We start from the raw sequence: 27,822 nt of genomic DNA on the forward strand, positions 1-27,822 counted from the left end.
TTCTCTTCTACTTCCTCCTCTTCCTCTATGGTCTTCTACTTATCCTCTTTTCTCTTTTTCTTATGAGGAAGAGGAGCATGCATCCTTAACCATATTTTTATCTGTATTGCCCATTGTAAGTGTGAATGGGTGATTTTCGAAGGTTGGTTTGAGCTACTTACAGTGTTAAAAAGCAAGGGCATGATAAGACTGTGGTATGATAGCACTTTCTTTTTTTAACATACAAAAACCATACAATATTGAGGGCATGACATTGACAAAACTTTTTCTATCTAACCACAAAAAAGCCTCACAAAATGAAAACCAACAAGATGAGAAAATTGTACCAAACAAGTAATTGCTAAAGTTAATTGTCATTGATATCAAAATATTTGGTACAAGATACCAATTGTAGGGAACAATTGATACAAACAGTCAACATCACTAGCAATATCGTAGGACTCTAACTAAGGAGCAGTTTATCTTGACAGTAGATGGACAATTCCTTTTGGCACTTCTTGGCATAGAAATTTGTTTCAATCCACCTACAAGCCATGTTATAAAAAAGGGAAAGTAAGACTATGCTTCATAGAAGCAAAGAATAATCGAAAGAAAGACGTCATTATCTACACACCTTTCCATCTATCTCCAAAGAAAAATATGTAGAGAAATATGTTTGTGCATTATGTAGATCTTGCCTCATTTAGTGCAACGTGCACATGGATCTTATCTTCAAGGTGGCCATGTATTCACTATTCATCCACATATCAATGTCCTAGAACATGGAAGAATACCCCCTTCTTTGGCAAAGACCCATGAGTTTTCCCTTTGAAAATCTCCTCTCAATGGAGCCAAGGCTAGACATCCAAAATGTCCATGGCACACTCTACCAATTTCGAATTCTCTATGCAATAGAGATGTGTAAGAAACATAGTAGCACAAAACAAGAAAAAATATAAAAATCATTAGAGCAAAGTATCGCAAACGACCTAAAGCAAACTGGAAATAATAGTCACCATATGAATCACTTACAATTATCTATGTGCAGAGGAAGATTAGAGCTTCTGGGATGGAGATGAAGCTCCTTGTGCATGTACACATGTTCTTGGCTCCAAAAAGCCTCAAATTTTTCACTCTTTCTTTCCAACATGACAAGAATTGGTTTTCTGAGGAGTCTAATCTTCTGCTAATTTGCTATGTTATAATCTCGCTAACCTTGGCTATGGATGTTGGGATCCATTATTTGTGCTCCTTTAATGTGGCATAGGTGGTAATGGTTTCAATCAATGTGCTAGGGTGTTTAAACCAGGTGGACTCCATTGCTTGAGGAAGATGACACACAGAAGATGAGTGAAGAGAGGATAGTAGGAAGAGGAGAGAGAAGAAGATGGTGGAATGAGGAGAGACGTGGGAATAGGAGGGAAAAGAAGGCTGTAAGAAGATTCAAAAACACCTTTTGGTCGGTGATGGAGACCTTTTTGAGGTAAAAGGACCATGCGATGGAAAGCTACCTTAGATTTTCTTTCCAAAAAATTTTCATTTTAGAAATTTGAAAGCAATTTAAAAAGTGAAGGTTCCTGAAAGCCCTCCTCTCATTGGCCTCTCTCTCTCTCTCTCTCTCTCTCTCTCTCTCTCTCAACGTTAAAAGGCAAAAAAGAGACCTCAAATTAAGACTCCCTCATGTGAGCTACTTCTGGATAGTGCTTCGAGAGTAGTTTGCATTAGTTTAGAGTTTAAAAGAGTTTAAATCACAAAAACTATAAATACTATAAAAAAACAATAATAAATTTACTTCCCAAATCTAAGATTTTTTTGGAATTCACTTAATCTATATATTAACTTAAGAGGGCTTACCAGACTCTCTGAGTTTGAGAATATTGTTTCATGACATTCATTTATAGGATAATAGCTATGCTTGGAAAACATTTGAGTAGGAGAATGATATATCTTTATCTTTAGGATAATAGCTATGCTTGGAAAACATTTGAGTAGGGAGAATGGATACTTTATCTTCAAAGATGTGGCATAGCAAAACGTTGCCCCCCCCCCCCCACCCCCCCCCCCCCCCCCCCCCCCGGCTAATCTCACTAATTCACACCTACTTTCTTTACTTTTAAAAAGATCTAGCAATCTCATATTAAATTCCCTCACCCATATGAATGTGCATGCATCACTCTCCTTTGCCAAAGAGAGAGAGTCTAGAGAGAGAGAGAGAGAGAGAGAGAGGGAGATGTTCGACCTAAAGGGATGCTCGTCTCTAGAAAGAGAGAGGGATGATGAATTCAGGCCATTCTAAGAGCTGAGTTGTGCCCGAGGTTAGTGGGAGGAGTGGGGAAGAAAGTGGTACAAAGGTTGCACCCAAGTAAACTCTTGCAGGAGAGAATTTCATGGAAAGAATTTAGCAGGTTGCCAGAAATTTCATTGGAGGACATGCATCTACAAATGAGGAGAACCCATTCTTTTCGAGAAGATAACTTAATACCTACCTTTTGAGAGGCACTAGCAGCACCATAATAGCACTTCAACAGTAAAAAAATAATCAAGACATAGTTATCTTCTTCTTCCCACTCCCCCACTACTCTCTAGCACAACCCAGCTCTAAAGAGAGGAAGAGAGATCCCCTACCATAGACTCAACAAGATACAAAATTAGCTTCGCTTTTGAATTCAAATGCTATTGAACTCAAATGTCAAGTTAATCCCTTTAATTGGAGTAAGTAAAAAATACCAGCGCCTACTCACTCAATTAATCATAAACTTTCCAAAGCTACTACAAGTTATTTTGGGTTAATATTCGTAAGCATTTTCTTTCCAACAATATATAGAATAATATAGTAAGAATAGAAGGCATGCAGAGCTTCAGCCTCCTAGTGCGCACTAGATAGTACTAGTCTGGCCGGCTGCCTTTGAAGACCTCTCTCTCGAATCCCCCGCATTGCATGGGAAACAGGATGTGCACTGCAAAAGACAAAAAAAAACAAATTTCTGTCATCGAGCCTCATACAGGACATTAAGAAATGGTTCGCTAAATGGAATGTAGAGACATATGTGGACATGCTTATTGAGGAGGGCAAGGAGGGAGAATACATGCTGAATTTTGAAATTGCATTACTAAATAGCCTCCACACCAAGTGGAAGACAACGCAACACCGCTCGAAATTTGAATACTATTGCAAGCATGTCAACACAAAGTATTGGGAAGGCTATAGCACAAACCCAATGGAAGCCTAAGCCCACATACGAACACCCATGCCCCACATAGCACGAAGAGCCATCTCTTTGATGCGCACAAGGTCACATATGCTCAAAATAGAAACAAAGGGCTGGCTAAAAATTGATGCTTCTAAACGGATATGCACATCATGTACAATGCAAGCTCCCGAAGATGAAGCACATGTGACATTGGAATGCCCAGAATACGCTCACATCCGGGCTAATTTTCAACCACTTATAAGCGGTTGCTCTACCTTTGCGGACCTATTATCCAAGACAGACCCCTCCCCTACAACTCTCGGAACATACCTCACCCGCATACTTGAGCATCAAAAGACACTCATAGGAACACAAAAGAGAATAACACACACCACACCATACACCCCCGTGAGGGGAGACTATGTATCACTTTGAAATCCCATGGGTCATTTCTCGCCCCCCGCGGACGTTAATACCAAATCAAATCAAATCTCTCTCTCTCTCTCTCTCTCTCTCTCTCTCTCTCTCTCTCTCTCTCCGAGCACCATGGAACACTTGATGGAGTGATCTCCTTTGACACATGTTCAAGGGAAGGGGCCGGAATCCCTCCCCCTTATAATAGTATAGAATAGATTAGATAGAGAAAAGAATGTGAAAGGTTTTTTGCTTGCGAGAAGGATGCAACATATTGTTTTTCACGTGAAAGTTGATTTTAAAGTTTCGATTTTAAAATTTGAACGGTTTCTTGAAGCATGATATCACAAGAAGATTTAGAAATTTTGCTTGCGAGAAGGATGCAACATATTGTTTTTCACGTGAAAGTTGATTTTAAAGTTTCGATTTTAAAATTTGAACGGTTTCTTGAAGCATGATATCACAAGAAGATTTAGAAATTTTCTCATGTAGGAAAACAGAGTCTTTTTCAGTGTTTTTTATACAATGCATAACATCACGAGCTTCTGCTCGAGAGGCATCGCATACCTAGCTAGGTACGATTGGGGGCAGGGGATCCCCGGCCCCCCCACCGGGCCGGCGGTCCCCTGCCCCCAATCGTACCTAGCTAGGTATGCGGTGCCTCCCTCACAGAAGCTCATGATGTTGAGGTAAGTCACAATGTGAGAATTTGTCCAAAACTTCTTGTGTATAGCACGGCTGGCAATTGCTACTCGCAGAATATGGCAATCGAAGAGAGGACAACGTGTCACCCTGTTTGCACATGTCCAAATCCAATCAAAGATCAAATCGAGAGCGAAAAAATTCGCAGAAGCAAGAAGCCATGCCCAGCACCACGAGATACCTACCTCCTTCCCCAACAAACTCTGGAAAACCCTGCCATACCAAGAGCTCGTCTTCGGACCCTGCCTTCCTCGCTCTCATACCGTTCAAGAGTAGGCAAGGTAGCGATGTTGAGTTGCCCCAGCATTTCACCCTTGGGTCGTGGCACCATATATACACAAGAAGTTTTGGTTAAATTCTCACAATAATTCCCACATTGTGACTTAACCTCAACATCATGAGCTTCTGTGAGGGAGGCACCGTATACCTAGCTAGGTACGATCGGGGGCAAAGGACAATCGGTCCGGTGGGGGTCGTGGCACCATATATACACAAGAAGTTTTGGTTAAATTCTCACAATAATTCCCACATTGTGACTTAACCTCAACATCATGAGCTTCTATGAGGGAGGCACTGTATACCTAGCTAGGTACGATTGGGGGCAAAGGACAGCCGGCTCGGTGCGGGGGCCGGCAGTCCCCTGCGCCCAATCGTATCTAGCTAGGTATGCGGTGCCTCTGCTCCAGGGGGCCGACGGTCTCCTGCCCCCAATGGTACCTAACTAGGTATGCGGTGCCTCTCGAACAGAAGCTCATGATGTTATGCATTGTATGAAAAACACTCAAAAAGACTATTTTCCTACATGAGAAAATTTCTAAATCTTCTTGTGATAGGGGTAGCAAAATCCTTTGAAAATAAAGAAAAAGCAAAGATCGACAAGAAACTCTCTACAAAGAATTGTAGGAGGACACGAAAAATGCCCCCTAACATTAGCTTATGACTGTGCTTTTTCAAAGTGCTAGCAGGGGTACTTTTCTTATTCGATTTTTATGCCTACTTTTAGGACTTTCTTAATGTAGAGAAAACATCCCCCCCACTCTTCTTAGGTGCGACTTGGCCCTTGGAACGATGCATATGACCACAAGAAAACCTACAACGAGTGGATCTCTAGGCCCCAACCAAATGATGCCGCAAAAGGAAAAATATATCTCCTCTATCCACCCTCCCCTTGACACACGCTACGAGTCTGTGTGTGTGTGTGTGTGTATGTGTGTGTGCACGCACGCACACCATTCCCTTCCATTTTGTCATAAAGCCCTTAGGGCATCTGCCTAGATTCTCATCCAAAGAAATGCTTTCAAAATTGTGCCAACCTACTAAATAGACGTTTAATTTCTTCTTCCAATTTTCTCAAATTAAATGTTGTACCTTGGTCCCAGTCCCTACGTGTGCATACGCCCGATCCTCATCCCCAACTCCCCCCTCTCTGTTGCTTTCCCCTGGGAACTACACACATCTGATTTGCTACTTTGCGATCGTCGACACTCAGGGCGAGCCTTTGTAGAGAACACGCACCTTGCCGTTGCTCGTTCCCCCATTCTACATGGCCCTTCCCTCACAAATCCTTCAGCCAATCCCTCGCGACTAATTGACACCCCCTCTATCAGGTGGGATCTACGGTCCCTATTGATTGGGGGCGGCGGAATCGATTTTGCACCGTCTGATGGCAGTTTAATCCCCAAGTGATCACCATGTGATCACAATTAAACTGAACCCCAAGTAAATTTGATGTGAACATCAAGTGACCGCCAAGTGATCCCCGTGTGAATCCCAATCAACATATGATCACCTTGTGACCCCACCCATTACCAAGTGATTATAGTGTGACCCCGATTATCCCAAAGTGATTGCAATGTGATCCCGTCCATCCCAAAGTGATCTCCAAGTGAACACCATGTGATCCCCACCCCGTCCTTTTTGCTATATGATTCTATGTTCACACCTCCATTTCAAGTGGCGCGCGATAGTTTAATGGGAGAGTCATGGCCTCCGGTTGTGCAGGTGGTGGGTTCGAGTCGCAAGGGCTCAACATGTCGAAATCTTCTTATTCTTGAGAATAAATGGACGGTCCGCACCGTTTGAAGTTGGTGGACCATAGATCCCACCTCACACATGTGCTGCCTCACCTCCCCTGCGCTGGACTCACGATGCATGTGCCTTCATCTGCATCGCCATCCACAGAAAGGGAGCCCCTGCTCTCACCATCGTCTTCGAGTTGCCCTTTGCTATTGCCTTGGACCTACGTGCACTCCCCTTATTTCTCCCTTGCAACCGATCACGGCACCACTGCCTCTTGATTTGCATGCTTTGTCCCTCGTTAGAGCCATCCCAACTTCCCCTCAGCCAAACATAGAGAGAGAGAGAGAGAGAGAGAGAGAGAGAGAGAGAGATGCCTTACGAGGCTCCTACGCATCGGTTGGAACTGCCATACGCAAACAAAGGGGACTCAATTGTGCACTTGCAGCACAACGGAAAGGGAGAGAGTGAGAGTGCCACTTGCATACTTCTCGCCTGCCCGATAGTGACCCCTCCTTTTCCTGTTTGATTAAGAAGTCGGCATCTTCCAAGGTTCTCACTAACGCGACCAGCTTCCAAAATTTGTCAGACATACTATGTAAGTTGTACATACATCATCTCATTTCTACTATGAGAATTTAAGTTGAAAGGTAAAGGGCTTTTACAATTTAATTCATGGCATAGTTTTAACATACTAAGCATTGTTTTATTAAAGTTTAAAGTGATCTTGATGACAGTAGTAGGTGATGAGTGGCTCCCTTATCAGCCAAGCTGCAGCATATTATGGTAGTTTGGTACCCATAGCACGTCTGCTGCATGGGTTTGATGTAATATTTTAGGGTTAGCATAAACACAACTCACATAATGTGAGCATTGCCAAAAAAAAAAGTAGAAGTTAGAAGCTTGAATTTGGAAGGTGAAGTTTTGAAGAAGATGCTAAGAACTTATTTTTGAAAGTTGAGAATCACTAAGGCTTTAGCTTCATTCTCTTCATAAGAGACACTTTCTATGGCTCCTATTACAAGGGAAGGTAATAGACAAGAGAGATCCTTAACCGTTCAACCATCAATAATCATCACTATGTGAATATTTGAGAGAATAGGATGCACATGGACAATGCTCGTAGGATGCAGCGGATACTAAAAAGTTTTAGATAAGAATCACCTTTCACAATCTCCTTCAACTGATAGAAGGTGCCGCGTTGCTCAGTAGGAGGTTGAAGCTTTGCATGCATTCTTCTACTTTTTGTGTTATGTATATGCTCAAAAACTAAACAAGTAAGTTTCTCTAAACTTGAGGGTTTCTTCAATTTTAACTATATTTCTCTAAACTTAAGGGTCTCTTCGATTTTAACAATATATATTGCTGAGGTTTTCTTTCATTACACATTTACCAAAAATAGTTTATAGTCGCTTTGGAAACTTTGTGCTTTTTGTATATGTAGAGAGAAGTTATTTCTCATGTTGATGATCAACACGTTATCCTTGATCCCTGAACTTCTATCCCCATATCTTGTGCCTAAAAGGGTCTTTCTTCCCTATTTTTCTTCTATGATCCTCATTTTCCCTTCTGATGTTTGTTATCCTTCCATGTATGAAAAGAGATTTTTTATCCAAAGCGTTGCTTTCTTTTTTCTACTCCATCCCAACCCGTATTGTTGTCCCTATCACAAAGCCTTTATTCCGATATGTTATCCCTAGATTTTCCCTCTTCACTATTCTTCTATATTCATTTTCCCTCCTAATGTTTGTGATTCTTGTTGTACGGATTGAGGTAAGGAGATCATCAATCTTACTACAAATTGATGTGCAAACATGATACAATGACATATGAGAGAGAGAGAGAGAGAGAGAGAGAGAGAGAGAGAGAGAGAGAGAGAGAGAAATGAAATGAAATGAAATGTTATATTAATGTCTTCAAAAGGCCATAGTGACCTATGAGACCAGAAAGTTACAAGGTGGTGAATCTGATACAAAGTCAGAGTAACAAAATAAAAAACCTAACAGTAGTACAAAACAAAGATATATACTATGGGATCCTAGATTGGTCGATGTGAGCTAAGCAAAAAACTAAGCAAAAATGGGCGGCTTGTTGGGATAGCTGGATCACAAATGATCTAGCATCGGTCGTTGGCGAATCTCATCAATTTCCTCCATGGTTAGTAGTCTGACCGGGCGTCGTGCATGCCTGGCCAGCGTGCTCCGAATCTTTTGACGTAGCCTCCGTCGATGTTGTGTAGTCCTTCACAATCGTGGGCGCCTGGATTTCCCCAGTTCAATCGCTCGGTCGATCAATGTGCCTCTGGTGTGAGACGAGGGGGAGCTCTGCTGTGGGAGTGGCTCTTGCGGCTGTCCCATGTCTGCTCTGAAGAAGTCTGTGATCCGTCTTTGAGACTTGCTAGCCTCGCCATTCATCAGCCTATCTCTGTGTCTGCGCAGCTCGAGCAAGAACAAACCTAGGCATCTCTGGTCTTCGTATCCCATTACTCTTGAGAGTGGTCCAAAACCCTCTCTGAACAAGAAATGGAAGCGGCCTCGTATCTCGTAGTAGACGGGGAGCGGCATGTATAATGCAGCTCTGTCTCAGGTTCCATGTCACACAAGGGGCATGTCCTAGCCTCTGCTGGTACTCCGCTATATCTCCCAGTCTCAATCCGCAGCTGGTGAGACGATGTGCGTAACTGGCCAATAGCACATCGTATCCCGTGAGACAAGTGGGTATCCATGTATTTGGGTCTCGTCACAAAACCATCTTCCGTCAGCTGGAGAAGGTGGTCTCTGTAGAAAGCCATCTTCGTGCCCAATTCTTGTGCTGGTTGTATCCATGTCCTCCTGGTGTCTAGCTGGGTCAGGTCTTGGCGGATGACCTTGGTGACCTCTGACTGTGTAAGAATGAGAGATGGTGCATCCAATGAGTACTAGAATGGTGGCAGCATGTCTATGTTGAACCCATGCGCCTGAAACCATGATGTCATCTTCCCATACCAGCATGTTGTATCTCCTTGTATGGTTAACTGTCGAGAGGACTCAAGTGCTATGCGAGCATATCTGTCTCTAGGAAGTTCCCATGTGCGGTTTATGAAGGAGACTGATTTGGTGAGCGCCTCCACCACTAGTGGGGGGGCCGCTAGCTCTACTCGGATAATGGCCCGTGGTACTGATGCCTTGGCTCTAATGAGCCGCGAGATCATAGAGACGAGAGGTTTCTCCATGTTCTCCCATCCGTCTGTGCGACCCGGCCTCCCGTGGTGATCCAATGAAGGTCCCCATATCTCAGCCCCATAGAGCAATGCTGAAGCCACCAAGGTGTCAAAGAGCCAAAGCTTCGTCCGAGGTTCCTGAAACTGAACCTGCAAACACATCCTCTCCTGTCTACCCAATGCTGCGTGGGCTCTAGTCAGTCTGGTGTCTGCTGCTCTTCTGAGTGAGAATGTAGGTCCGCTAAAAACCACTCCAAGGTAAGTGTAACCGTTTGTGTACTCCACAGTCTCCTGGCCGTATGTGAATGTAGGTGCTGACCTCCTGATCCAATGTGGGGTGGTATTAAACACCATAACCTTGGTTTTACCAAAGTTGACAGACAAACCACTTTCGTGGGCAAACGTATGCAAAGCATCCAATTGACGTTGCATTCCCTCTGGGGATTCGGAGATCAACATAATATCATCAGCATATAACAAAAGTGGAATCCATGTCCCTGCCAACTGTGCACCTTTATCCCCATCGCTGTCAATGTAGTCAGAAACCTCATCCACTTACATACCGAAAAGAGTAGGAGAGAGCGGGCAGCCCTGCTTCACCCCAATAGTGGAGTGAACCGGTGTGTAGAGTCCCTCCGGGGTGCGTACATGCCCTACTACTGATCTGTACAATGCCATGATCCCCCAAATGAGCTCTGTGGGTACTCCCATTTCCTGTAATCTGCGCATCAATCTAGCTCTGGGTACTGTGTCAAAAGCTTTGCGGAAGTCCACAAAGCTACAATAGATCCGTCTCCCATGAGATCTGCCTTCCTCGATGATGGCCCTGAGTGTCAAGATATGGTCAAGAGTAGAGAAGCCTCTCCTCAACCCTGCCTGCCCAGTTGCACGCATTCCTTCCCTCTCTGCCCATCTACTCTAACTGTTGCTCAAGAATGGATGCATACAACCGTGCCAGTGTGTGCCCAATCACAATAGTGCGATAATTCCCAAGCTCCATGGGGTCTCCTGACTTGAAGATAGGTACGATCGTAGATAGGCTCCAAGTGTCCGGTAGGCCCTCACACATGGCACGGTTAAACATAACTGCTAGGAGCTCTACTAGTAGGTCTTTGGCATGCATGAAATGCTCGGCGACTAATCCATCATGATCATATATGCTCTCCCAGTCCTCATCTTGTCAATAGCTTTCTTCACCATCTCAGCAGTGAAAAAAGCACATGTGTGTGGGCATGGGTCGGGGGGGTTGGGGAGGGGCGGTTGTCCAGGTACTGTGTACAAAGATGATGCGTACTGACCCCACGTCTCTGTGGAGGAAATAGCAAGGGGGGGGGACTGCTCATGAAAGAGCCGCCACGCCTCACGCGAGTCCTGACTCAAGAATAGCTGATATAGATCCTGCTCGAGTTGAGCCAAAAAAACCCTCTTCTTCCGCCGTACCAGGCGTCGGAAGTCAATCTGTGACTGTTTGTGAGTGATGTCCCCCAAAAGCACCTCCCTCTGAAGTCTGGCTCTAGTCTGGCGGCACTCCTCATCGTACCAGCTGTTCTGAGGCATGCTCCCTGATCGGCGGCTCTGCTCAGGCTGGGTGTGTGGGTATGCTTCTGCTGCTGCCTCATGTAATATCTGTGTCAGTATAGTAGTTAGCTCCTCCAGAGGTCGCCTCGGGTCCTCAGTGCATAGGCGTCTGTAGATCCCGTCCATGTATACAGAATCCGTCTCCCGTGTGAATGTGTAGCGAGTAGGGGCTGCTACCCGTGGCCTGTGTGCTACACTGAACTGGAAAGAGATGGTCATCGACACCAGAGCATGATCTACTGCTACCCCGACCGGTTTGGGCCCAACTGTGAGATCCTGGATACTAGAAAGGTGTCGCCCATACTCCGTATATTCCACATCGTGTGATAGTCTGGACAGGCCCGTCTCCACAACATCTAGCTCTCTTAGCATCTCCTCTAAAGTATCATAAAACACTGTCTAGTGATGGGCAGTCCTAGCATTGAAGTCCCCTAGGATGATAATGTCACCATCCCTAGAGAACTCCCATATGTCATCATCCAAAATAGAGAAAGGGGACTGTCCTCTGGGTGATGCATAAACTGATGTACTCGGGGGAAAGTAGCAAATAGCTAGGTAGAGATATCTGCCTGTCTCTACTTTCAATCTCACCCACATGTACCTAGCTTGCTCATCCCTGCGGGCTATATGTATCAGTGGCTGCAGATCCTCTCTAAATAACACTGCCACTCCCCTCGAGCCCCGCCCTCTGTGCTCTGAGCGTGTCTCCTGTCTATAAGCTGTCTCCCACCTGTATCCACTGATGTGAGGCATGGATTGCCCAAGGGCCTGGTGTGTCTCAGAGTAAAAGATGATTCTTCCAGTAAAGCTATCCTCAAGAGCACCTACATCAAGACGCATAGATCCATTACAGTTCCAGGCAGCCACTTTGAGTGTGGTCCCATAAGTCTCGCACCGTCATGTGGAGCGTTGCTCTAGTATTACCACTCTTCCAGCTCGGTAAAAGGCAATCTTGCCTTTTCCCCTTGCCGCTCTAATCTCTGGCATTACTTCCTGCATATGAGCGATCTGCAAGAGGGTGAGATTATCCCCGAGAAAGATGCCAATCTCTTTAAGAGTTGGTCTTTTCTTCAAGAAGGACTTCTTCTCTTCCATGGAGGGAAAACGGAGGATGAGTGCTCTTTCTTTTGAGGTTTCTTCGTTGCTTGCATTTTTCTTTATGTTGCCCACTCTCCATGCCCTTGTGTGCATCGGCTCATGAACACCCATCAAGGCTGTGAGTTCCTTTACTTCTTCGTCCACATTGCCTTTGTCTTTAAGACCGCAAATTCTCACATGCAAAGCGCACACCCGTCTCCTTTGCTCCTCCCCTAGTGTTTGATTAATGATAGTGGGTGTGGACGTGGGCGTTATCTCCTTGCCTTTTCCTTTCTTGGCCACCTTGATCCATTTCTCGGCTTCATCCGCCTTCTGTTGAGTTTTGGTAAGAACATCCACCCAAGAAGTCGTCATTTCTTTGTGTTGCTCTTCTCCCTCTTTGATGGCCCGTACTTGCTCCTTGATTGTGTTGATTTCTTCGATTACTGAGGGTCGCAGTTCGCCCTCTTCCAGTGTGTTTCTTGATTGTGCTTCGACGAGATCTTTCTTGAGCAACGCAATCTCTTCCTCTTGAGTCGTCACTCGGTCTTCCAACGTACTTATCTTGCTCTCTTGGATCAACACGCATCCTTCGAGCATGTTTATTGTGCCCAAGAGATTGCGGTTCATCTTGGTAATGATCTCCGTTATTTCCTCTTTGCACTTTTGAATGGCATCCTCTAGGGGGTCGGCTTTATCGTTCAGCTTCCTCATGCTTGATCGCCGTCCGCCAAGGAGTCTCTAAACGTACGTGTGCACCCACACTAGCAACGGGCGCGGTAGCTAGGCGAGTGGGGGAGCGGGAGCGTGAGGCGGTATGGCAAGGGAGGGGGAGCGATAGAGTGCGACGAGAGGAGAGAGAGAGAGAGAGAGGGGGGGGGGGGGGGGGGGGGGGGGGGGGGGGGGGGGGGGGGGGGGGGGGGGGGGGGGGGGGGGGGGGGGGGGGGGGGGGAGGGGGGGGGGGGGGGGGGGGGGGGGGGGGGGGAGGGGGAAGGGAAGGGGAAGGAGGGAGTGTTAGAAAGAAAGAAAGAAAATAAAATAAAATAAAATAAAAAGATATATTAACATCTTCAAAAGGCCAAAATGACCTATGAGACCAGCTTGTTACAACATGGTGAATCTGATGCCATGTCCGAGGTTTTTTCTTTTAATTTTAATAAATTAACACTTCCTACGCGTAGGGAGAAGAGGGGGGGGGCTACCGGCTGTGAGACTCTCTACGCGTAGAATAGGACATGTTACGCGTAGGGCTACACTAAGACATTCTACGCGTAGGGGAGGTGGGACTGCAGGGGAAGCGGGGAGCGGGGACTGCGGCGAAGGGGGGCGGGAGAGGTTGCAGAGGCAACGCGAGGGGGGAGGGGGGGGAGGGGGGGAGGGGGGGGAGGGGGGGGGGGGGGGGGGGGGTTGCAGAGGCAACGCGAGGGGGGGGGGGGGGGGGGGGAGGTTGGGTTGCAGAGGCAACGCGAGGGGGGAGGGGGGGGGGGGGGGGGGGGGGAGGTTGGGTTGCAGAGGCAACGCGAGGGGGGAGGGGGGGGGGAGGGGGGAGGTTGGGTTGTAGAGGCAACGCGAGGGGGAGGGGGGGGGGGGGGGGGGGGGGGGGGAGGTTGGGTTGTAGAGGCAACGCGAGGGGCGAGGGGGGGGGGGGGGGGGGGGGGGGGGGGGGGGGGGGAGGTTGGGTTGTAGAGGCAACGCGAGGGGGGGAGAGGGGGGGGGGGGGGGGGGGGGGCACGAGGGGGGGGGGGGGGCAGCGGGTGCGGGTGCAGAGCACGGGCAGCGAGCAACGGGTGGGGGCGGGGGGGCAGAGGCAGCGCGAGAGGAGGGGCGGGGCAGCGGGTGCGGGTGCAGAGCAGGGGGGGAGCGAGCAAGGGACTATGAATCAAAGAATCCTGATGAACCTAAGAATCCTGACTCCCTTGCAGAAGGAACTCAGCCTTGTAATGTAGAGAGAGAGAGAGAGAGAGAGAGAGAGAGAGAGAGAGAGAGAGAGAGAGAGAGAGAGAGAGAGAGAGAGAGAGAGAGAGAGAGAGAGAGAGAGAGAGAGAGAGAGAGAGAGAGAAATGAAATGAAATGAAATGTTATATTAACGTCTTCAAAAGGCCAAAGTGACCTATGAGACCAGAAAGTTACAATGCGGTGTATCTGATACAAAGTCAGATTAACAAAATAAATTAAACTAGGATAACAAAATATAAATACTGCGGGATCCTAAACTAAGCAGTACAATGTGAAGACAATATGGGAGGAGAGTAGAGATCCATCTTCATCTGCACTCTGGACGACGAAAGAGTATGGCTTGAATCCTTTGTTGTAGCCTCCTTTGAAACCGTGTAGCTCCTCTTCTCCATCGCGGTCGTCTAGATCTCCCTAGCTCCAATGCTCGGTCTATGAGAATGCCAGTAGTGCGGGTAGACCTCTCCACCGTTGGCTGCTCCTCTGTCTGTTCTTCTCGGTGTACAATATCTAGTGTGAAGAAATCTGTGATCTGTCTCTAGGGATGTCTCTCTTCAGCTCTCCTCAGTAAAGTTTCTCTATGCCTGTGTAACTCAAGTAGATATAGCCCAAGACCTCTTTGATCCTCATAACTCATGACCCTAGATAGAGGCCCAAAACCTTCTCTGAATAGACAATGAAAACGGCCTCGTATCTCATAGTACACTGTGCAATGACATATGTAATGTGTACTTCTGTCTCTAGTTCTAGATGGCATAAGCGGCATATCCTACTATCTGCTGGTGTTCCTCTGAATCTGCCAGTCTCAATCTCGAGTTGATGTGAGGACGTGCGTATCTGGCCAATGGCACAACACAAACCATGCGAAAGATGCGTGTCCATATAGCTAGGTCGAATCACAAACCCATCCCCCGTGACGTGGAGAAGATGCTCTCTATAGAAAGCCATCTTCGTGCCCAACTCCTGTAACGGCTCTCTCCATGTCCTCCTCGTGTCCAGCTGGATCAGATCCTGACGAATGAGTCTATTAATCTCTACCCGTGTCAAAGACCTCAAGGGTGCCTGTAGAGAGTATTGAAAAGGAGGCAACCTGTCCATGGTGAAACCATGTGTCTGAAACCATGATGCCATCTGTGCATACCAGCATGATGTATCCCCATTAAGAGCTAATTGTCTGGAGAGAGAGAGAGAGAGAGAGAGAGAGAGAGAGAGAGAGAGTTGGCACATGGTGTGCCTCAATGGGCATAGACTTTGGTCAAAGTGCTTTTTGGGTGGAAGTTGATTGTTGTGGTTTGATCCATGACTTCTTTACACTTTGCAAGGTTTCTAATGAGACTACTTCCTCATCATAAGGAAATGTAGGCACAAAAATAACGTTCATGAAAAGATGTAGAGAACTCATACTTAGGCACAACTACCACATCCACATTGATGAAATTTGAAGTTGCGCTTGCAATTACTGCTATAATTTTGGCTCCCAAGGCAAACCCACCTACAGATATTGGAATTTACTTCTAAATCTTAAATTTGAGGGTGAAAACAATTACCATGAAATCTCCACAAAAAGAAGTGTTACCTCTTTCTACAAATGAGTTTATTTTGGGCATTGCACACACTCCATGCAAAAGCATAGTAGGGCATACATATACAACCATTAACAAAAATTCTCTCTGCTAGGTTTCCGCTTAAGAGCAACCCCAGCCAACCTTGTTTGTGTGAGTGAAAGTATCCTTATGTGCAATGTAATTGTTCAAGAGGGGTATAACAATCACATTAAAGGCATTAACTACGCAGGGGTGATAGCTCATGAGGCTCATAACCTTGATATCACTAGTTCAAATCTCATCCCATCTGGACAAAGCCAACTGCAAATTCTTTTTCCGATACCGACCCACCATTAGTTTGTGTCGGGGGTTAGATGTCACGTGACACATCCCAACCCTATGTGTCCGTGGACAAGCTACACCACAACAGGGTTCAGTCAGTTCAATCAAGTATAGATTAGCAGTGATCTGGCACTTTTGTGAGTCTATTCGTAGACCGTGCATGCCCAATCACTTAGCATAGATGCATATCCTCCGGTTGCACACAGCATGATCATCGGAATTCCCGTCAGAATCCATTCGCATCAATTAGGGGAATTTTCCAGTGCATTTAGCCTATTTTCCTATTTATTGGGATTTTCACTTATTATTTTTAAGTGACTTTCCAACAAAAGTAGGTAGGGCAATTTTGCTAAGTTTCTATATAAGCAAACCCAAGTTAGCACTAAATGGCAGAAGAGGCAGCAGGAGCACCTTGCTCAACAGGCAACTTCTCAGCAAGACCAACCCCGCGACTACTCTGGCGTTTTCTCCACAGAAGACCTAGCGTTTTTGCATCAGATCAGCCTTGGCGATTTGTGCACAGCAGATCAGCCCCGGCGTCATCACGACACAGCAGATCAGCCTAGCGTTTTTGCATTTGCAGAACCCCGGCGACAGAAGGACCAATTTCAGCCCCTGGCGTTTTTGGATTTCAGCAGCAAATTAAGACCGGCATCATTCACCTAAAGTGTAGCAGATTCAGCCCGTAAAGACCATCAGTTTTCAGCCCTAAGAAACCTCATTTTTCAGCCAAGAAAACGCAGCCAAAACAGTCATTTTCAGCCACCGAAACAGCCCCGAATTCAGCGATTAGAAGATCCCAGATTTCAGCCATCAAGTCGTCGTCGTCGTCGTCGTCGTCGTCATCGGCATAGTCCCATTGCATCAGTCCATTGCATTCGCATTATACACCTTTGTGCAATCAAAGAATAGACCACTCTCGCCGATGAGAGTGGGGCCATCGGAGGAGCGTTTTACAAACTCTCTCTTCTCTCTTTCTCTCAGTCTCATACACTTGCACGCACAATATCCACTCACTTTCTTCGTGATCATAGCACTCTCCATAAAGACGGAAGGCTCTCTCCTTCCCTAAGAACTAAAAGGAACCTTAAGCAAATATAGATCACTAATCTTGAGAAAATACAACATTCATTCCGCTGCACCTAACATTGGTATCAGAGCTTTGGAAGTGTTCTGCATTACTCAAGGGAAGAACCACAAGAATTTTTTTTGCTTGTTGCGATCGCACGAACCCAAGTTTACTTGGGCGTGGCGATTCCTAATCGTGTTTTGTTGAAGAGTGACAGGAATCCCAAGAAAGAAGGGCTTGTCCAACCTCCCCTTGTGTCTCTTTTCACTCATTGAGAGCGGACCGTGCACTTAGCGGCCGGCCAATCAACGTGAGGTGGAAAAAGCAACCTTGGTGTGAGCGCAAGGCCGCCAAGGGGTGCGCCCGCAGAAAAGTGTAGAACTCGGGTGAAGAGAAGATCCTTCTCCAACGCGATTGCAAGCGAAAGAAAACCTCAAGAACCCTAGATTCTCACGAATCAAGGACCTCAAGAACCTCAAGAACCCAAGTTCCTCGTGAACTTAAGAACCCAAGACCCCCCAAGAACCCAAGTTCCTCGTGAACTCAAGAACCCCCAAGAACCTACAACTTCAGAATGATCATCACTCCAAGCGGAATGGATACTTCGCTTGGAAGTGATGAGCATGAGAGAGGCGAAGAAGACTTTTCCCCACCAGGAGGTTTTTCTGACCCTTCCCCATCTACGACAAAGATTGCACGAACTCCTATGGAGGAGTTAGACCAAGAAAGAGAAGCAGAAAGAAAAGCCTACGAAGAAGACATGGCAACCATAGAGCACCAATACCAAGAGAGAATGGCAACCATAGCGCGTGAGAGCGAGCAAGCACGCTTGGAAGCCAAAGCAAGAGAAGCAGAATTTGATAGCGAGAACAAAGAAATGCAAGCCAAGTTTGATCGCGAAAACAAAGCAATAAGGCAAGAGATGTTGCGACTCTTTTCTCGAATACAGGCACACATGCAACAAGATCGGGCAAAGGAGACTCTCTCAGCCTCTTCTTCTCCCAAGCATGACACACAGGATTTGCATGATTGTGTGAAGCATGATGATGATTTGATTGTCAATGACTTGCATGATGATTTGGATGACAAGGATAAGCATGATGAATTGCATGAAGATGATGTGATTGTTCAAAAGGATGGTGTGTTAGTGGATGCTTTTTCTAGCAAAGCTAACCTCGTTGCAGATATGAGCACTCACGAAGGATCGATCTTGGCTCTCGAGGCTAGGTCAACAGAACCCCCTCTGAAAGAATCCACTCAAGAAGAACCCCGTCAGGAAGAACAGATCTTGGCTCTCGAGCCTTGGTCCAAAGAACTCTCACAGGAAGTATTGTGTGTTTGCATGATTGATATGCACGCATTGTTCGAGTGTTCCATTCGTGAAGGTTTCCTGTATTTTAGTCAGCATCGTTATGTGATCCCTTTTCCTAGGCATGACATATTGTATGTTGAGCACGTTTCTCTCATAGATGAGCACGTATGTATGCGGATTGTTCATGAAAAGCTGAAAAGTTTGTATGTCAAGAAGTCACATTCCATGTCTCTTCCTTGGCATGACACAATTTCCGAAAGATCACATGATAGTTTGAGCACCAAGCATGGGCATTTCCATTGTGATTTGCCACAATTGATTGATTTCGATCAAACAGAAAAGATTCGACCTCATTGTTTGCATGTGTTTGATGAACGGGTTATCACACCGTCTCTATGTTCATCTACATTGCATACACAATCTTTAGCGAAGACAAGATTTTTTTCCTTCACTTTACATGGAATGGGTATGTTCATGGTTTTGTGTTGGAGATGGTTTCAGGAGTTTTCAGCCATGGAGATTCTTGAAGACGAAAGAAGCAGGACTCTAGACGAAGTTGAAGCAAGAAAGGAGATTCATAAGACTTTGTGTCGCTTTCGGCGCGGGCCAAAGAAGCAAGCGTTGCAGACCTTTATGAAGTTCAAGTACCGCACGACCCACTTATCAGAGTGGGCCGGCGAAGAGTCCCTTCCAGGATTCCGGATGCTGTTGGCGATCTCCCTCGACGCCATACAGTTCGGTACCAGTACCTCACTTTGAAAAGGAGGGGATGTCACGTGACACATCCCAACCCTATGTGTCCGTGGACAAGCTACACCACAACAGGGTTCAGTCAGTTCAATCAAGTATAGATTAGCAGTGATCTGGCACTTTTGTGAGTCTATTCGTAGACCGTGCATGCCCAATCACTTAGCATAGATGCATATCCTCCGGTTGCACACAGCATGATCATCGGAATTCCCGTCAGAATCCATTCGCATCAATTAGGGGAATTTTCCAGTGCATTTAGCCTATTTTCCTATTTATTGGGATTTTCACTTATTATTTTTAAGTGACTTTCCAACAAAAGTAGGTAGGGCAATTTTGCTAAGTTTCTATATAAGCAAACCCAAGTTAGCACTAAATGGCAGAAGAGGCAGCAGGAGCACCTTGCTCAACAGGCAACTTCTCAGCAAGACCAACCCCCGCGACTACTCTGGCGTTTTCTCCACAGAAGACCTAGCGTTTTTGCATCAGATCAGCCTTGGCGATTTGTGCACAGCAGATCAGCCCCGGCGTCATCACGACACAGCAGATCAGCCTAGCGTTTTTGCATTTGCAGAACCCCGGCGACAGAAGGACCAATTTCAGCCCCTGGCGTTTTTGGATTTCAGCAGCAAATTAAGACCGGCATCATTCACCTAAAGTGTAGCAGATTCAGCCCGTAAAGACCATCAGTTTTCAGCCCTAAGAAACCTCATTTTTCAGCCAAGAAAACGCAGCCAAAACAGTCATTTTCAGCCACCGAAACAGCCCCCGAATTCAGCGATTAGAAGATCCCAGATTTCAGCCATCAAGTCGTCGTCGTCGTCATCGTCGTCGTCATCGGCATAGTCCCATTGCATCAGTCCATTGCATTCGCATTATACACCTTTGTGCAATCAAAGAATAGACCACTCTCGCCGATGAGAGTGGGGCCATCGGAGGAGCGTTTTACAAACTCTCTCTTCTCTCTTTCTCTCAGTCTCATACACTTGCACGCACAATATCCACTCACTTTCTTCGTGATCATAGCACTCTCCATAAAGACGGAAGGCTCTCTCCTTCCCTAAGAACTAAAAGGAACCTTAAGCAAATATAGATCACTAATCTTGAGAAAATACAACATTCATTCCGCTGCACCTAACATTGGTATCAGAGCTTTGGAAGTGTTCTGCATTACTCAAGGGAAGAACCACAAGAATTTTTTTTGCTTGTTGCGATCGCACGAACCCAAGTTTACTTGGGCGTGGCGATTCCTAATCGTGTTTTGTTGAAGAGTGACAGGAATCCCAAGAAAGAAGGGCTTGTCCAGCCTCCCCTTGTGTCTCTTTTCACTCATTGAGAGCGGACCGTGCACTTAGCGGCCGGCCAATCAACGTGAGGTGGAAAAAGCAACCTTGGTGTGAGCGCAAGGCCGCCAAGGGGTGCGCCCGCAGAAAAGTGTAGAACTCGGGTGAAGAGAAGATCCTTCTCCAACGCGATTGCAAGCGAAAGAAAACCTCAAGAACCTCAAGATCCTCAAGAACCCAAGAACCGAAGTTCCTCGTGAACTTCAGAACCCAAGACCTTTAAGAACCCAAGTCCCTCGTGGACTTAAGAACCCACAAGAACCCACAACTTCAGAATGGTCATCACTCGAAGCGGAATGGATACTTCTCTTGGAGGTGATGAGCATGAGAGAGGCGAAGAAGAATTTTCCCCACAAGGAGGTTTTTCTGACCCTCCCCCTTCCCCATCTACATCAAGGATTGCACTAACTCCTATGGAGGCTTTGAACCAAATATTTATGGAAAGGAAGTTAGAACGCGAAGCAAGAAATGTAGAAAGAATGACAGAATTTGATCGTGAATGCAAAGAAAAAAAAGCAGAAATGGAACGCAGACACGCAGAAAGAAAAGCAGAAATGGATCGCAGGCACGCAAAAGACAAAGCAGAAAGAAAAGCAATACAAGAACAAAGCGACCGACAAAACAAAGAGTTTTGGCGACTCTATTCTCAAGTTCAGCCACAGATGCAAGAGATTTGGGGAAAGGAGACTCTCAGTCTCTTCTTCTCCAAAGCATGACACACAGGATTTGCATGATTGTGTGAAGCATGATGATGATTTGATTGACAATGACTTGCATGATGATTTGAAGCACAATGATAAGCATGATGATTTGCATGCCAATGATTGCATAATGATTTGGATGACAATGACAAGCATGATGATTTGCATGATCAAGATGTGATTTCTCACGAGCATGATGATTTGCATGATCAAGATGTGATTTCTCACAAGCATGATGAGTTGCATGAAGAAGATGTGATTGTTCACAAGGATGATGTGTTAGTTGATGCTTTTTCTAGCGAAGCTAACCTCGTTGTAGATTCGATCAATCACCAAGAATCGATCTTGGCTTTCGAGTCGAGGTCCACAGATCCCCCACAAGAAGATTCGATAGATCCCGAAGAAGCGATCTTGGCTCTCGAGCCTTGGTCCAAAGAACCCTCATACGAAGTATTATCTGTTCGCATGATTGATACGCACGCATTGTGCGAGTGTTTCATTCGTAACGGTTTCCTGTATTTCAGTCAGCATCGTTATGTGATCCCTTTTCCTAGGCATGACATATTGTATGTTGAGCACGTTTCTCTCATGGATGAGCACGTATGTATGCGGATTGTTCATGAAAAGCTGAAAAGTTTGTATGTCAAGAAGTCACATTCCATGTCTCTTCCTTGGCATGACACAATTTCCGAAAGATCACATGATAGTTTGAGCACCAAGCATGGGCATTTCCATTGTGATTTGCCACAATTGATTGATTTCGATCAAACAGAAAAGATTCGACCTCATTGTTTGCATGTGTTTGATGAACGGGTTATCACACCGTCTCTATGTTCATCTACATTGCATACACGGTCTTTAGCGAAGACAAGATTTTTTTCCTTCACTTTACATGGAATGGGTATGTTCATGGTTTTGTGTTGGAGATGGTTTCAGGAATTTTCAGCCATGGAGATTCTTGAAGACGAAAGAAGCAGGACTCTAGACGAAGTTGAAGCAAGAAAGGAGATTCATAAGACTTTGTCGCTTTCGGCGCGGCCCAAAGAAGCAAGCGTTGCAGACCTTTATGAAGTTCAAGTACCGCACGACCCACATATCAGAGTGGGCCGGCGAAGAGTCCCTTCCAGGATTCCGGATGTTGTTGGCGATCTCCATCGACGCCATACAATTCGGTACCAGTACCTCACTTTGAAAAGGAGAGGATGTCACGTAACACATCCCAACCCTATGTGTCCGTGGACAAGCTACACCACAGCAGGGTTCAGTCAGTTCAGTCAAGTCTAGATTAGCAGTGATCTGGCACTTTTGTGAGTCTATTCGTAGACCGTGCATGCCCAGTCACTTAGCATAGATACATATCCTCCGGTTGCACACAGCATGATCATCGGAATTCCCATCAGAATCCATTCGCATCAGTTAGGGGAATTTTCCAGTGCATTTAGCCTATTTTCCTATTTATTGGTATTTTCACTTATTATTTTTAAGTGACTTTCCAACAAAAGTAGGTAGGGCAATTTTGCTAAGTTAGCAAACCCAAGTTAGCACTTTCTGGCAGAAGAGGCAGCAGGAGCACCTTGCTCAACAAGCAACTTCTCAGCAAGACCAACCCCCGCGACTACTCTAGCGTTTTCTCCACAGAAGACCTAGCGTTTTTGCATCAGATCAGCCTTGGCGATTTGTGCACAGCAGATCAGCCCCGGCGTCATCACGACACAGCAGATCAGCCCCGACGACTACAGCAGACAGCAGATCAGCCTAGCGTTTTGCCTTTGCAGACAATCGGCGTCAGATTTACAGATTTTCAGCCCTAGCGTTTTTGCATCTGCTACAAACCCTAGTGTTTTGCAGATTCCCCGCAACGGAAGATCAAAGAACATCAGCGTTTTCAGTTTTCAGCCCTTAGTACCCGCAGATCGAGTCCCGAACCTTGCAGATCTCACCTTCCCACAGCAGTTCCTCGCCGCACGGTCAGTTTCCGCAAGATTTACAGTTTCAGCCCGGAAAACGCAGATTTCAGCATCTGCGTCGTCGTCGCATCGTCGTCATCGACATCGTCATCAACATAGAGTCAGAATTCAGCAGATAGAAGATTTGCAGATTTCAGCCCATAGCGTTTTTGGACAGCAGTAGAAAGATCTCAGATTTCAGCCATAAGGTCGTCGTCGTCATCACTGTCGTCGTCATCGGCATGGTCCCATTGCATCAGTCCATTGCATACGCATTGTACACCTTTGTGCAATCAAAGTAGACCACTCTCGCAGTGGGGCCTTCGGAGGAGGGTTTTACAACCTATCGGGTGTCGTATCTCTTCTCTCTCCTTCTCTCAGTCTCATTCACTTGCACGCACAATATCCACTCACTTTGTTCGTGACCACAGCACTCTACAAGACGGAAAGCTCTCTTTTTCCCTAAGAACTAAAAGGAACCTTGAGCAAATAAAGATCACTAATCTTGAGAAAATACAACATTCATTCCGCTGCACCTTACACTGACCCACTGTGGTGTGGTGTTGAACACCATAACCTTGGTTTTTCCGAGGTTGACAGACAGTCCACTCTCGCAAGCAAATGTATGCAGAGCATCCAAATGACGTTGCATCCCCTCTGGAGAGTCAGAAATCAGCACAATATCATCAGCATATAGTAACACGGAATCCATTGCCCTGCTAGCTGAGTCCCCCCTGTCTCCCTGACGCTCTACATAGTCTGAAAACTCATCCACATGCATCCCAAATAGAGTCGGGGATAGGAGACATCCTTGCTTTACTCCAATAGTGGAGTGGACCATGTCAGACATTCCCTCAGTGGTGTGTACCCGCCCCATCACTATCCTGTATAGAGCCAGAATACCCCATATCAGCTTTGTAGGCACGTTACAATAGATCCTCTTGCCATGGTGTCTACCCTCCTCAATAATAGCTCTGAGTGTCAGAATATGGTCAAGAGTGGAGAAACCTCTCCTGAAACTTGCTTGCCTTGGTGCTCTTATGCCCTCTCGCTCTGCCCATCTACTCAACTCCTGCTCAAGAACGGATGCATATAGCCTAGCTAATGTGTGACCAACCATGATGGTGCGATAATCATGGGATCTCCTGACTTGAAAATAGACACAATCGTAGAAATACTCCAAGTCTCAAGGAAGCCTTCATACATGGCTCAATTAAGCATCAAAGCCAGGAGCTCTGCAAGAATATCTCTGGCATGGATGAAGTGCTCTGCTACCAGACCATCATGTTCATGTGCTCTCCTTGTCTTCATCCTGTCAATGGCTTTACTTACCCTCTCGGCAGTAAAGAAAGAACATGTCTCAGGCATGTCTCTAGTGGGTCCGGCAGAGGTGGTTGCCCTGATGTTGTGTAGAGAGATGTGGCATATTCCCCCGATGGTGGTGAATGCTCGTGGAATAGCCTCCGTGCTTCGCCTGAGTCCTGACTTATAAATAGCTGATACAGATCCCGCTCTTGCTGAGATAGATAAGCCCTTTTCTTTCATCGCACTAGGCGGCGAAAGATAATCGGTGATTGTCTATGTGTGGTAATTTCCATGAGCACTTCCCTCATACCAGCTGTTCTTGGGCATGCTCCCAGATTGTCTCCGTGTAGGCTGGCTATGGGGGTATGCCTCTGATGCTGCATCATGGAGCGTCTCTGTTAGTATCTGAGTGAGTTCATCTAGTGGCCGTCCCGACTCTGCATAGCTGCCTATATATATCATCCATATACACAAAATCCGTCTCCCTCATGAAGGTATACAGAGTGTGTAGGGGGACCTCTCCTAATGGAGCTGTGCTGAACTGAAACGTCAGGGTGAAAGACAAGATAGCATGATCAACTGCTACTCCAACTGGCCTAGTGCCCACCATGAAATCCTGAAAGAATGGAATGAGACTTGGCTGGGCCATAACATAGTTCACTGTGTTGGCATCATGTCGGTGTGGAAAGCAAGTAAAACCTCCAGCTGTCGAAAATCTTTGTAGGCCATTCAAAATGGCCAATCTATGTGCGGTTCCCATCTATCAAGTATCTGCCATACTCAGTGTATTCCTCATCTTGTGATAGTCTGGATAGACCCATCTCTGTAACGTCCAACTCCCTAAGCATCTCCTCGGAAGTATCATAAAATATTGTCTGGTGGTGGGCAGTCCTAGCATTGAAATCCCCTAGTATGATAATGTCACCATCCTTGGAAAACTCCCATATGTCATTATCCAAAATAGCAAAGGGGGATTGTCCTCTAGGTGATGCATATACTGATGTACTCGGAGGAAAGTAACAGATAGCAATGTAGAGGTATCTGCCCGTCTTTGCCCTGAGCCTCACCCACATGTACCTAGCCTGTTCATGTTTGCGCGCTATATATATCAATGGCTACAACTCCTCCCTGAATAGAACTGTCACTCCCCTTGAGCCCCATCCTCAATGCTCCCGATTTGGTCTCCCGTCTGCAGGCTGTCTCCCATCTATATCTGCTCACCTGTGGCATGGATTGCCCAGGGGCTTGATGCGTCTCAGAGTAGAAAATGATCTCTCTTCCTGTGAAGCTCTCCTCAAAGGCCCCTACATCAAGACAGAGTGACCCATTACAATTCCAGGTTGCCATCTTTAATGTGGTCCCATAGGTCTCGCACGTCATGCGGGGCATTGCTCCAATATCACCACCTTTCCATCCCTGTAAAACGCAATCTTCCCCTTTTCCTTGCTGCTCTAATTTCCGGCATTACTTCTTACATATGAGCAATCTGTGAGAGGGTGAGGTCATCTCCAAGAAAGATGCCAGTCTTCTTTAGAGTCGGTCTCTTCTTCAAGAAGTCCTTCTTCGCTTCCATAGAGGGGAAGCGGAGAATGAGTGCCCTTTCCTTCGAGGTTTCTCCGTTGCTCCCACTTTTCTTAGTGCCCACTCTCCAAGCCCTCGTATGCGTCTACTCGTTGACCCCCACCAAAGTCACGAGTTCTTTCACCTCTTCATCCACATTATCTTGGTCTCTGAGGCCACATATCCTTACATGTAAGGCCTGCACACGTCTCCTTTGCTCCTCTTCTAGTCTCAAGTTGACGATGGTTGGTGTGGGGGTGGGGGTTATTTCCTTACCTTTTCCTTTCTTGACAATCTCGATCCATTTTTCGATCTTTTCTGCTTTTTGTTGGGTCTTTGTGATGACATCTACCCATGAGGTCGTCATTTCTTTTAGTTGCTCCCCACCTTCTTGCACGGCCCGCACTTGTTCCTTAATCGTGTTAAGCTCTTCAATTACTGAGGGTTGAAGCTCTCCATCATCGAGGACATTCTGCGATCGCACCTCTGCAGGGAGAGCACGAGGGAGCGGCAGGGAGCGGGGGCAGGGGCAGGGGCACAGCAGCGCGAGCGGGAGGGAGCAGCAGGGAGGGGGGAAGCGCGTGCGGGCAGGAGGGTGGCAGGGGCAGCGGGTGCAGCAGCACGAGCGGGGGCAGCCGGGGGGGGGGGGGGGGGGGGGGGGGGGGGGGGCCACGAGCGGGAGCAGCAGGAGAGAGAGAGAGAGAGAGAGAGAGAGAGAGAGAGAGAGAGAGAGAGAGAGAGAGAGAGGGGGAGCAGCAGGGGCAGCGGGCACAGCAGTGCGCGCAGCAGCATGAGCGGGCAGCAGGGGGAGGGGGGGGGGGGGGGAGCCAGTGAGAGAGAGAGAGAGAGAGAGAAATTCTGTATGCGAAGCCTATGCGGAGAAGTGTTGTGCCATGCCGTTACTATGAACCCAAACACGAACACAATTGTGAGTATGATACATCCATCTCCTGTTCTCAGTGGTATGTACTTTGTTCCATTTTAAACCCACTTGTAAGCAGGAAGATATAAAACTCCGCATTCGAAGCCTATGTGGAGAAGTGTTGTGCCATGCCGTTACTATGAACCCAAATGAACACAAATGTGAGTATGATACATCCATCTCCTGTTCTCAATGGTATGTACTTTGTTCCATTTTAAACCCACAACTGTATGCAGGAAATGGAGTATGTTGTGCCCGTACCTTTTCCCATTTTGAACTCAGATTTGTAAGCAGGAAATGCACATGAATAAGATCACAAAACAATGGGTCCTTGCTTTTCAGCTTCTGGTGCCACACATTGCCATAACATGATGTACACAGGCAGCTCTTCTGCTTTTACTCCAATGGAACGAAGACGACGCCCATACTCCTACATAAGGAAGCCAAATCAGCACTCCAACTAAGCAGAAGCTGTCAAACGGACACCATCCATAAAGAGGTCAAAATCAACAATACCTGCACATCAAGATACAACTGCTTGCAGATCTTATCCGTGTCCGAAATATTGGATTCACCAGAATCTGCACCCGCTGTCCCCACCCTTTGAACACCTTGCCTAAAGCGCAGAAGAGAAGACTCCATCTTTTTGGTCTGTATCCATCAACATTGGTCATTCAATACTCATATGTCATCAGAAATTACATTAACCAAAATTTATGAAAAATAAACTCACCACAGTCACAAGCTCCTTTGCAAGTTCATGAAATCGAGAGGTAACTCGCTCCCCAATTCCCGCAACAAACTGGAGTCTCTCTTCAGAAGAGAGATAAGACGCATATTCACCATCCAAAAAAGCCTGCAAAAAAACAGAGACCATGCAATCATACCAAGGAGAAGTGTAGTACATAATCATTCACTTCTT

At 46.4% G+C, this 27,822-nt stretch overlaps 1 protein-coding gene across 3 annotated transcripts in view; it reads right to left on the reverse strand.

Moving 5' to 3' along the window:
* Nucleotides 1-411: 411 nt before the first annotated feature.
* The window catches only part of LOC147459949 (oligomeric golgi complex subunit-like protein), a 64,521-nt gene continuing 37,110 nt past the window's right edge, over nucleotides 412-27,822 (reverse strand). Inside the window, exons 10-13 of one of the 3 annotated variants that reach the window (XR_015187922.1) lie at nucleotides 27,634-27,756; nucleotides 27,417-27,551; nucleotides 27,162-27,330; nucleotides 412-524 (exon numbers count right to left, since the gene is read on the reverse strand). Coding sequence is in view for 1 of the 3 variants with exons in the window: in XM_086511109.1 (XP_086367235.1) it covers nucleotides 27,214-27,330; nucleotides 27,417-27,551; nucleotides 27,634-27,756 (375 nt within the window). In the remaining 2 variants the exon portion in view is untranslated. Of the gene's footprint in view, nucleotides 525-2,620; nucleotides 2,937-26,854; nucleotides 27,331-27,416; nucleotides 27,552-27,633; nucleotides 27,757-27,822 lie in introns of those variants that run through there. The other 2 variants (XR_015187921.1, XM_086511109.1) reach the window with 2 other exon arrangements.

Source organism: Adiantum capillus-veneris, chromosome 4, assembly GCF_014529385.1.
Source record: "Adiantum capillus-veneris isolate H3 chromosome 4, ASM1452938v2, whole genome shotgun sequence".
NCBI lineage: Eukaryota > Viridiplantae > Streptophyta > Polypodiopsida > Polypodiales > Pteridaceae > Adiantum > Adiantum capillus-veneris.